Source organism: Cherax quadricarinatus, chromosome 45 (genome assembly GCF_038502225.1).
Source record: "Cherax quadricarinatus isolate ZL_2023a chromosome 45, ASM3850222v1, whole genome shotgun sequence".
NCBI classification, from domain to species: Eukaryota; Metazoa; Arthropoda; class Malacostraca; order Decapoda; family Parastacidae; genus Cherax; species Cherax quadricarinatus.
In genome coordinates, this window is record NC_091336.1 from 8,863,101 (window position 1) to 8,875,805 (window position 12,705).

Below are 12,705 nucleotides of genomic sequence, written 5' to 3' on the forward strand. Positions count from 1 at the left end.
AGGGAGGCTGCACCAGTGGGCCAAGTAGCCACCGTGACTAAGCTGTTCCCCTGTGAATCAGTCACCGGGAACTGGCTGGAAGCGAGAGACTCTAGGCAATGTTAGCAATGGGCGTGTGCTACGCACTAACCTGACCAAGACTTTAGTGTCATGCCGGGTAGAGGAGCAGTGACAGTAAGAGAGTCAAGCAGAAATCAAACACAATATCATGCATTCTACAGACTTATTATTTAAAAATATTCTTATACATAGGCCAATATTTTGTATCAGTAAAAGGACTGAAATACACAGGCAAATTGTACATATACTTGATACCCAGACCAATGTTGAAAAGCACTAAAAGCTAGCAAATATAATAATGATGAACAGAATCATAGGATTACGTAACAGACAAAAAGATGAGAGCAGTCCAACAAAAACTGATGCCTGACAGAGCAATGTGTACTGAATAAGCCCGAGCAGGGCCTGAGCGCCCCTGGCTACAGAGAGGAAGCATTACAGAGGTACATCAACATGACCCATACCTAGTTACCATCACATCAAGTTGGGACGTGAGCATGGTACAGTAGTGCTACAATAGTACTGGGAATGCTGCGGGAGTACACGGAGACGGCACTGCTCTATGGCACTTGGCAGCACCCAACCAACTCCACATATGCCCTTGCAAAGGCTAAACCCGCCCGCTATGCCTACCATGTCTTTTGCACATGCAGATTTATTTGCAATAACCATTTGCAAAGCGAGACTATCACAGGATGTGAGTTGGTGGGCGTGGCGTGGGCATAGCATGGGCGTGGTGTGGGTAAGGTATAGGTTAACAAACTGTACATTACTCTTGACACACAGATAAGACAATCTTCTCTGGCACAAACCCTGCCTGCCCCCTCTCTATCCTAAGACCTGAATCTGCTACTACCATTACTGCTGCTGTTATTAGGTTGTAGCTTCACCACCACCAACTCCCACATAACCCCGACAGCAGCAGCAGTGGTAAACATGGACAAAATATTATATACTGTATTAGGAGAATCTGGAGGTGGGATTGTAGAGGGGGAACACAGGGTGAGGGCTGGGGGAGGGTGCAGTGCGGTCTCCGTGCATCACATATCACAAACACCGTGTAGAGCTGGGCACCATGCAGGCGTCATCCCCCGGTTACCAGCGGACATGCAGCAAGTCTGCTCTGCTGTGTCATTTAAAAGCAAAAAGACTTGAAGTCTTGTTAAAACTGACAACTATTGTGTCTCAAATACTTCGTAAAAGCTAAAATCATTAATGTCTAAAACTTCTAAAACAGGTACAATAACAAGAAAAGTACAATGACAAATACATGTGCTACGTCAATTATCTAAAATCAAACTTAAAAGGCCAGTTAGTAAGTTACGCTGTGCCTGTAAGGACACCGGTAGATGTTAGTAGTGGCATGACTAGAGTCCACTAGATGCTGGTCGTTGTTGTCTTGCTCGCTCACTGGCACCGAGCGGCGAGAGTGTCAAGAAGTAGACACACAGAGGCGGGAGACTTGCTCGTCAGCCGGTAGGCACATGCACACACTCTATGAAGTTTTCAGCCTCTTGTTCGGCTGCTCGCCTCCCTGAGCCAGCGAGTAGTGGGTGTTACTGGACAAAGCTGTGTACTGGGGTGGGTACAAGGAGGAAACAGGGCTCTGGGGCATCAAAATGGAGGGGGATACCAAAGGCATACTAGCACCAAGACCACTTAAGCCAGCTATGCCACCCACAGTAGAGGCCATCCCTGCAGGTAAGCCACCTATGCCATGCATCATGCCTGGCAGCCCCATTCCTGCCACACTACTTGCCATAGCTGGAGTCATCAATTGTTGGTTGCTAGAAGCATATGGTGAAACATTAATGTTGGGCATATGTGATCCAATACCATAGTTAAAACCTGGAATTGGTGCAGAATGCAACCCAGGATGGGCAAATCCTATAGAAGACAATGCCATAGGACCCATGATAGTTGGGGCAAGAGAAGCGGGTGGCTTGAACTGTGGGCGAACTCCCTTACTAAGGGAATAGCCTGTGTATGAAAACACATTAACTGACGGATGTGGACTCATAGGTACTGGTGATGCAGGCACTAGTTCCCCTCCCCCTGTGGATGAGGATGAGGAAGTGGAGGAAGAATTTGTAGCCGTGACTGAGGTGGAATAAACGGCTTTGCCAGAGGTTGGGGAGTTAGTTGTGGTAGTGGTGGAAGTGGATGAGGAAGAGGAAGTGTGTTGCGCGGAGGAAGCGGCAGCGTGGTTGTTAGCGGCGGTGGTGTCTTGGCTGTCGGCCTGGCCCCCCACCCCCGCCAGGGGCACACTCCCGCCATACTCACATGACACTGGCACAAAGCTCTGGCCGCCCAGTTGCTGCATCAGAGCCTGTTGATACGCTGCGCTTCCTGTCGGCTGATACACGGGAACTCCAGATTTGTCTCCAGCTGGACGTTTGTAGGGAACCATCCCAGGAAAAGCCTGCAACATAGATGTACTTGAGTATGATATACAGTAATGCTGCTGAAGCTCACCACAGACAATGCTACCTAGTCCTAGAGGGCCAGATGCAGGCATGATGTGTCACAGCAGCAACACAATTGGTCACCAAAAACTTCAGGTACCAGCTCACTGACATCACATGATGTTCACACTTACAAATGCTCATTCAAGGTTTATACACAATGTGATGTTACTAAAAGCAGAAATGATGTAGCAGTTTGTATGAAATCAACTATGTAACTAAAATTTTCACATTACTTGGTTCTGTCAAGAATAATTAAGCACAATAATTACTTTTGCCTAGGCAACAACTGCAAGTTTAATGACAGTGACAAATGGCTGAAACTGTGAGAGGTGAGGTGTAGACCATGTTAGAACTGTGAGCTAGCACTCTGTGTAATTGTTATCTGCTAATTAAGGATGCATGGGGCACTCACCACTATTGTGAATACAGTATCTATGACATAGAGAAATAAATGTTTGCATTAATTATACACATTCACTACATATTCAGCCCAAATTAATACAGAAGTAAAATTAAGATGTGGACTCATCCAAGAAAATAATTTAGGTTGGACTGCTTACAACAATCATAAAAAATGATGTCATAAGAATAATAATTTTCACTTTTATAGCAGTATTACTGAAGTACAGTATGAGTAAAGATGAAAGTAGAATATGCTTGAAGTAATTCTAAATGATTGCATGAAGTGATAGAAAGAGGTAAATGAGTGTGAGGTGTCCCAATGACTATCAGCTTTGTCACTGATCAGTCTTGTGTGCTTAACTGATGGTCATGACTTAGATCTTCAAAATCAATATACCAATAAATGCATAACAATAGTAATGATGTGCTGCTTGTGCTTTTATGAAAACCGTTGGCAAAAACCCCAATCTCTATTACAGTATATATTTCTTAGGGAGTTAGGAAATGTACTGTAATTACAGTGAAGTATTTTAAAGAAAAAAATTGAGGCTATTTGTAGGCAATGACCAACAGTTTTAAGGCAGGGCATCCTGTTCCCACTATTTCAGAGAAATATTTTTGAAAAAAAAAAATTAAGCTGGAGGCACTCGATATTTTATATCAATCATGTGGTGTCTGAGAACAGGATACCTAAGTACACTGACCTGAGTCAATTCATACCACCAATATTTGCAATATGCTTCACAGTAGTCAAAGATTATATAAAAATACTAACGTGTAATTTTTAAGCATAGTATGAGTGATGGTATGAGAAAGAAAGCAGGTCTGTAATAGTACTCAATGTGAAAATAGACAAGAGCGAGCCACTTTGCAAGATCATTGTCATACTTCTTGCAATAGCTGGTCTTGGGGAACTTGGAGGTCTTCCCTGCAATCTAGACTAAAGAATACAGATTCCTACTTTATTGTTGGATAGCTGACAGGTAAAATTTAGAAGGTCAAAATTTCAACTCCATATGGGAAGAGGGGAAATGGAAGGTACTGTAATATGGAGCAAACTAAATAATAAATGTCATATCTAGAATAAAGGACAGAATGGGGGGAGAGGAGCACATGTGCTGAAGAACAGGAGGAGCAGATACAAATGAAGAAACCAGGTAAATAGAAAAATATAGAGAAAAATAAAACGATGAATTTGCAACAGAAATAGCGCATATACTAGATGGTGAGGAAACGACAGCTGGCAGGACTATGGTGTTGATCTACAGCATAAAGCAATAGTGGGTTTGAAGCTAGGAATAACAGGTCTAGAGTGCTAGAAGCCTCCAGGGGAAGCACTAATACATTCTCAACACAACACATCACTGCTATAGTAGGTAGGCAATTGCAGCAAGTAGTAACTATTGGGACCAAGAAATAGCCAATTAGTGTGTGCCTTCAGCTCTGTGTTGACTGGCATTCAGGAAAGGGGGAATTAAAGTGTAATGCATTACATGCAAAAATGACAGGGAAATTTGTCAATTTTGGTAAGAGGGCAAATGGGGGTGAAAGTAGGATGTGGTAGTGGTGGTAGTATTGGCAGTAACTGAGGTGGTAGTACAGTAGTTGAAGTAGTAATAGTAGTAGTAAATAGTACTGGTCTTGGTAGTAATAGCAATATTAAATGCAGTTAGGGAAATAGTTGGGGTACAGAAGTGGATACATGGAATCGAGTGTTGATTGTTGGGACAAAATTTTGCAACGGGCTCTGATCTTGCAAAACGGCAGCAACTACAGAGAACTGACTACGACCAGGTCGGAGCAGGGCATGACGCTGACCTCAGAGTAGGCTGGGAACAATGAGTAAGTGGTTTTTAACCTTTATCATGATCCCAACCCTGAGGAATGTGGATTATAAAAGGTCTGGGACTGGGGAGGGTCAGGAGTATTAGAGGATTTTAATGTGTAATTGTACTGTTGAGATGGTGCAAATGTGTTTAGCAGGTTGGGGTCTGCTGCAAACCTAACTGTTACTGTACTTAGGAATGGTAGTGAAAAGCTGTGAGAATTTGGGGAGTTTATTTCAAGTATATCTGTAACTAGATAAGGCTAAAATTTATAACTACAAGTTTTAATACATTGAAGGCTTAGTACAGCATATATTTTGTGTGATTAGCTGCCTTGACAGTGCATAGCTAAATGACTACTGCAGCATGTTTCAATTACTAGTGCCTTTTTTAATGCTAACAAGTAACAAGACTGAAAAAATCTAAGGAGCTGTTAAGGTAAATTATTTATGCATGTGTGTGTATTAGGAAGAAGGGAAGCTGCATGCACATGTGTGCCATTTTAATCTTTGCACCTGGTAATGCAAGTTTTTTATGATTATTTATGTATTTTATATAAGTGTTGTATACACAAGCATTTACAGAAACATTTCAGTCAATAGTAAATATGATGGCATAAAAGCCCAATCTTGGGGTAAATGATAAAGTATGTATCAAGAGAATAATATAATGGGGTCGTGATTACCAGTATAAATTACATCACGTGCGATATTTATTAAATCATGTTTTTAAAAATATTTTTTTTGTAGAACATGAACTGTTTGTTAGATATGCATAATCATGTCTGGGTTGTGAACATGTATATAAAAATCATGTTTGGGATGTTAACATGTATATAAAAATCATGTTTGGGATGTTAACATGTATATCACGTCGTATTGATGTTTAAAGAAATACCAAATACACTAGAAATGTGTAACATGGTATGTAATTCACAGAACGCTAATGTGTAATAGCAATAAATCATCATAAAAATATATAACCATGTACTTCAATAGTTAATGAATATATGTTAAATGGTATATATGTACAGTAAATGAATCGCTATGCTTGTGACAGCTTATAAAATGACCAATCATTTGTTTAATGTGCTAACATAAGAGTTTTGTGATTGATACTGAGCTTGTTAAAAACTGGTGAATAATATGCCAATAATAGATTAGTGCAATAAGCAGATTTATACAAAATAAAATAACTGATAGTAAAGGCAGAGTGCCAGTGTCATAGGCAGTAGAGATGGGAAAAGGAATTAAATTACCAAGAAGAAAGGACTTATATATGACAAATAATGTGTTGTTAGGGAAAGTTGTTAATTTTCTTAGCTGCCTCTTGGCATTTTCAGCAAGTGTAAAGTTTAGGAAAACTATGTTTTATCAGTGAAAGCCATCACATTAACTGTTAACCTGAATGTGCCAACTTTTTGTTTAATGGGAAGCTTGAAAACTGACCAAAAAAATACATGTTTAAAGTTTAAAGAGGTGTGTGTGTGTGTGTAATATAAATATAATATATATATATATATATATATATATATATATATATATATATATATATATATATATATATATATATATATATATGAGGGTGTGCTTGTGCTGAGCTGGAAGCTGCAGATACAGGCAAGTAAGACTGCAGAAATTCTTTATTGGTACAATATTTCACAAGAAATTAGCTTTAGCAATTAATGGTCAAATGTTGCACCAGTACTCCTCTACAATCACCATCTTACCAAACTGTAAGTGTTTCACCATTTTTCCAGAGGTACAGCAACTGTGTAAGTATGAAAATGTACTTTTGTAGTGTTTGAAGCCAATGTGAGTGCACACACGTGTATTTATTTATATACAGTGGTACCCCGAGTTTCGGCCATAATTCATTCCAGAAGACCGTTCAAGTGCGATTACTGAACGAATTTGTTCCCGTAAGGCAGTGGTTCCCAAACTTTTTCAGCTTGTTACCCAATTTAACATGCCACATAAAGCATGTTACCCCTTTCACAAAATGTTGTTATTATTGATATATATGGCTAAATTAAAACACTTGAGATATTTTCTTTTATTTATTGTATTTGAACATTGTGCATCTCTAATGACTATTACCAAAGATGTCAAGAACATCAGTGGGATGGATGGAGTTGCATACTTGAAGCTAGTTTAGGAATTCTTGGCTTCATACCAGCTTATGTCTACCTCGGCTGATGCTCACAGATAAACTGACAGTGTGAAATAGAGGTAGCCTCAGGAAGTGAGTGATGCATACTGGACAGGTCGATCTGGGCTACTGAGTGACTTTTGTCCTGAAGCATACTTGTCAAAATACTTTTGGGTTTCCACACACTTAGCTATATATTTCTTCTTTTATAATACTGTATATTAGTTTTTGATGTTTATTGTTATTTGGTTTAACTTTATTACTTACTTATAATAGGTTTACTTTACAACTTTATATACTAAGACAAAGTTAACAATAATCCTCATACTGGGTACCGCATTGTTTTCTTGATTTTCAGAATTCATTACTTTTTTTCTGTCACCCCTCCATTACCCCCCAAAAATGGTTAAATTACCCCCAGGGGGTAATTTACCCCCAGTTTGGAAACCACTGCCGTAAGGAATAATGTAAATTTGATTAGTCCGCTTCAGACCTTCAAAAATACACTTACAAAAGCACTGGCAATAATACACTTACATAATTGTTCGAATTGGGAGCTGTACAAAACTCGGGGTACCACTGTGTGTGTGTGTGTGTGTGTGTGTGTGTGTGTGTGTGTGTGTGTAAATACACACTTGTTAAACTGGAAGTCAAATATACATGTGTACACATAATGCTTGTGTTAGACTAGGAGCCAGATTTATATAGATAGTACATGGAAGGGGAAGACAAATCTCAGTATGATGGTGTAATGTATTTAAAGCAGAGTATCAAGTATAATGAAACCTTACACAGGTGCAGCAGCACGAGCATACAACATGGTAATATATACAGGTATGAGACCAGCTGTGTTAGCAAGTAAGAGTGGAATGGGAAAGTGAGTGTAAGTGGTATGGGAAAGCAAGTGTGAGTGGTATGGGAAAGCAAGTGTGAGTGGTATGGGAAAGTGAGTGTGAGTGGTATGGAAAAGTGAGTGTGAGTGGTATGGTAAAGCGAGTGTAAATGGGATGAGAAAGCAAGTGTAAGTGTTATGAGAAAACGATAGTAAGTGTCATGAGAAACCTAGGGTAAGTGGTATGAAAAATCTAGGGTAAGTTGTATAAAAAAGGCAAGTGTGGGATAAGTGCAGGTTGTGTGCAATGTGAAAGCAAGCTTGTATATGAGAGGAAGTGATTCTATGGAGTGAGTGTATGAAGGGTGTGGCGAGTATAGTGTGTATGAAGTGAAAGTGTAAGAAGTATGGAGAGTGTATTACTTAATACGCTCACCATGAAGCAAGTGTTTGACATAACAGCAAAAAGCAAGTGTATTGGTAAGGATGTGAAAGCAAGTGTGAGTGTATGATGTGAAAGGAAGTATATGTGTGTGAGTGATGTTAAAGCAAGTGTATATGTGTGAGTGATTTGAAAGCAAGTGTGTGTGTGTGTGTGTGTGTGTGTGTGTGTGTGTGTGTGTGTGTGTGTGTGTGTGTGTGTGTGTGTGTGTGTGTGTGCGCGCGCGCGCGAAAGCAAGTGTGTGTGTGTGTGTGTGTGTGTGTGTGTGTGTGTGTGTGTGTGTGTGTGTGTGTGTGTGTGAGGGATATGATGTGAAAGTGTTTGTGAGTGTATGACGTGAAGACAAGTGTGAGGGTGAGTGTGATGTGAAAGCAGATACGTGGACGAGTGTGTGCTGTATAATCTCAGCAGGTGTGTAACTGTTGTGAGACTAACCAGTATGAGTGAGACAATAACTTGTGAGAGAGTAACAGCTGTGAGTGTAAGAGTAACTGGTATGTGTGTAAATAACTAATGTGTGGAAGAAACTGGTGTGAGTGTGGGAGTTACTGGTATGTGAGTGACTAGCGTGTGAGAGTAGCTAAGTAAAACTGGTGTGTGAATTTGAGTGTATTGGTGTGTGTGCGCGCGCACAAGTAATTGATGCGATAGTAACTGATGTGTGAGGAAAGTGACATGTGAGAGTAAAGCGTGAAAATAACGATAAGAGTGTGAGAGTACCTGATATGCAAGTTTAAAAATAACTACCTTGAATGTAAGTGTGAGAGTAGCTGGTGTGTGAAAGTAAGTGGTGAGTGCAAGTTGAGGGTAGTGCGAGAGTTAATCGGTGTGAGAGAGGTGAGAGCTGGTGTATCTATGTGGGCAAGAATGCTGCTAATGAGGGTGTAAGTGTGGGCAAGAATGCTGCTAATGAGGGTGTAAGTGTGGGCAAGAATGCTGCTAATGAGGGTGTAAGTGTGGGCAAGGGAGGTGTGTGTGTGTGTAAGAGCTGCTAGTGAGGGTGTGTGAGCAAGAGCAGGTGTGGGCAAGAGAGCTGCTACTGAAGGTGTAAGTGTGAGCAAGAGAGCAGGTGTGGGTGTGGGCAAGAGAAGATGGGTGGGTGGAGAGCGTGCCCAGCCCCGGCCTGGCCAACATGCAGATGGCTGGGTACCATGAGGAGCTCATCACTGGGGTCGCGGCCGCGCTTCTTGCCCAGCTCGGCGGCAGCAGCTGCGGCTGCGGCTGCGGCGGGCAGCGGTGGAGGCGGCGCCAAGGGCACAGCGGCGGCCGCGGCCGCGACAGCAGAACCAGGCTATTAGTAGCAGGCGGGGCAAGCCAAGCAGGCCAGCATACAGCACCCAACACACGCGCACCAACAGCACGAGAAATAAAAGAAAGAAGAGGCACGCGTTAACAAAATGGCTAATGTAGAGTTGTATAATGGCGGCGCCCGTCCCGGGGGTGTGGGGCGGCCCCCCCTCATGCAGTCTTTGCCCCTCCACACACACCCAGCGCCGGCCCCCACCGCGGGGAGCGGCGTGGTGGAGGGCGACGTCCATGGTGTGTGTGGAGACAGGCGCCGTCAGTGCAGGTCATAGTGTGGGCACACGTCACAGGACAGTGGTTGGGCCCAGGCCTCATGCAGCAGCAGCGCCCTGGAAGAGACGCATTAGGGGCGTGTCGGCCGCCTGTAGGAGGGCCCGAGCTGGGGTGCCTAGGAAGGCTGAGACTTGACCAGCCTCGGGAGGTCTCCTGGAGGCGGCTGCTACGCCAGGCACAAGCCGGGCCAGCCGCTGGTCGCCGGGGAGGGAAGAGGAGGAGGAGGAGGAGGAGGAGGGGTCGGCCCCGCCAGCAGAGAAGAAAGGAGGGTTTTTAAGACCAGCGGCGGGCACTAGCAACAGACGACCCCTCACTTACCGTCGTCCAGCTGCCCTCCACAATGCCAGTGGTCGCTGAGCACACCAACCAACCTCGTCTGGCCATGTACTCCTATGCTCCTCTTCATATATTTTTTAACGATCTTCTCTCAATGCTTCCTGCCTTCTAAACCTAATAACTATTTCAACACACACACACACACACACACACACACACACACACACACACACACACACACACACACACACACACACACTGCACGGAAAGTGTCTTGATGCTGGTGAAGGCTATTTGAACCAGGGAATTGGAGTTCTCCCTTTCTATGGATTAAATGCAATTACTTCACATTTACCTTCATTTCCCAGGCAATAGGTAACTCTTACAGTTAACACCTGTAATGCAACTCATGACATAGGGGAAATAAAATGCCCGAGGAAGAACCTTCAAGACTTCTAGGAGCCGTGTGAGTATTTTTCTTCGCCTACCATCCCATATTTTTAAATTTAGTTATTGGTACAGTTTTGTTGCGGGCTTTACATACATACGCAATTAAAAAAAAAAACAATATTTAATTTACATCATGGAGCTCCTCCGGCTCAGAGTTCAGGATACTGCAGGCATTTAAATTTGTGCTTTAACATATTACCGCTAGTCGTATACTGAGACTTGGTAATTTTTATCACTGTTTCTATGCTGAAGTGTCTTTTTTTTTATTTCTAAATTAAAAAACAAGATTCAAAATTAAAGTTTGTTCACATCAGGGCAATTAGTGAATGATATATATGCACGTTTTCGTTTCGGTGTGAAAAATTTGGCTAACTCGTTACAGTTCTTGTAAAAGGATGTATAGTTAGTAGGGAGGTATTACTGTCCTGTCACAGGAGTGTGCACAATACTGTCCTGCTAGTTTCCTAATAGTGCTTATTCCTGTAATTTTCCTTTCCAGAGACGATGATTCCCAATTTACAGATTTAACAGCTAGGTTAAAGGTTTACCTGCGTAAGCAGTTTTAATCGAAAATTTCATTTTAAACGGGATAAAGTGACTGATAATATTTCCACGAAGAAACAGCTTCGTACAAGGGAGCGTTCTCAGACAAATTCGCCACAAGCTAGTTATACTAGAATAAAACAGAAAAAGATGCTAGAAATATTACTGTACCAGAACTTAAATGAAGTACAAGTGACCACAAGGAGTGCTCTTGAGTACACTTTCAGCAGTTTGTTAAATATCTTTATTAAGCACCCCATACCCATCCTGTGGGCGATAGTCAAAAGATTACAGAGGTTCATAATGAGTCCAGGGACTGGACCCCAATGTTATGATAGCTGAGCAAGTTACAAAGGCAATGAACTCCAGGTAGATCTAGTCTGGTCACAATCATGACCAAGTTACAAAGGTAATGCATTATTTACACTTCTGTACAAGGTTACAATCATGAACAAATTACAAAGTAATGAGCCATTCACACGTCCACACCTGGTCACAATTGTAATGAGTTATAAGTACAAATATTAATTGGGTCACACACACACACAGGCGTACGTGGTAATGCTTTATTTGCAGTGAGCAAAGTCAGGGTATTTTTCCAGAATGGTTTGTAGTACACCACTGTAGATAAAATACTTTGCCATTTCTTTAACATTTCTGTGTGAGTTGTCTCTGAATTCATTAATTTTATCGCACTCCAGTACATAATGACGCAGGGTGTGACAATAGTTCATCTGGCAAAGTTTACATTTCATTTAGTCTGCATCTGGTGGTGGTGATTAACCTCCCAAAAATACTACTTACAACCCAGCCAGAGCCGGGCAGTAGTGCCATCAAAGGGTCTGCTTATTTTGTTGGAAGCAGTAGCCTGTTGTTTACCAGTAGCGAGAACGAAAAACAAGTGAATAATTACCTTCCTGTAGAATTGAAAACTACATCGACTAGTAGAAATCCATTTGGAATTTGAGGACGTAAAAATTAACACAGGTGTGGATTTTTTTTACATAATTTCCTAAATGTAGAACATGTAAATGAATATAATTGTATTAAAATGTGATGCTATTTGGGCCCTTCGAGAAATTTCGAGTGAGGGGGGACGAGAGCTGCGGAGTGATGCCGGGGGGGGGGGTGACGCCATATTGAATTTAATGTGTAGACACTAGACCAAGTTGTGCAATGTGATTGGGAGTTTTCGAAGGTCAATTGGGGTTTATCAGCCTGAATTTGTAATTAGGAACCCATTTTAATGTTCCCTGCTGAAGAATTGGGACAGGAAATTTGTGGGACCTCAAGAATTACGTGTGGATGGAGGAAAATAAGGGATGAAAACATCACTCACAAGGAAGTGCACCATTAGTCCTTTCATTTAGATCTCTAGCTGGCCAGTGTAGGGTCTAGTTGTTAGGCAGGTGTTGTGGTGTGATCCATCAATGGATAATTGTTAATACCAATTACATTTTGTGTACCCAGCAAGTCTAATTATATACAGTCCACAACTTTAATTTACCAGAGTAGCTGGTTTTAATATTATAATTATTAATTTAATGTCAGGTCAAGCTTTTTGTGAGAGTGGTAGGGGGTGGGCAATGAGGGAGTTACAGTTCAGCGACCTACTGTGACTAAGTCCCACTTACCTCACCCAGATTACTTGCAGGTAATAATTCAGGTAATTCTCTG

At 41.8% G+C, this 12,705-nt stretch overlaps 1 protein-coding gene across 2 annotated transcripts in view; it reads right to left on the minus strand.

Moving 5' to 3' along the window:
- Window positions 1-206: 206 nt before the first annotated feature.
- The window catches only part of mbl (muscleblind), a 656,886-nt gene continuing 644,387 nt past the window's right edge, over window positions 207-12,705 (minus strand). Inside the window, exons 7-8 of one of the 2 annotated variants that reach the window (XM_070094280.1) lie at window positions 9,332-9,472; window positions 207-2,482 (exon numbers count right to left, since the gene is read on the minus strand). In XM_070094280.1, the coding sequence (XP_069950381.1) occupies window positions 1,556-2,482; window positions 9,332-9,472 (1,068 nt within the window). In that variant the 3' untranslated portion in view covers window positions 207-1,555. The remainder of the gene's footprint in view (window positions 2,483-9,331; window positions 9,473-12,705) is intronic. The other variant, XM_053785163.2, reaches the window with a different exon arrangement.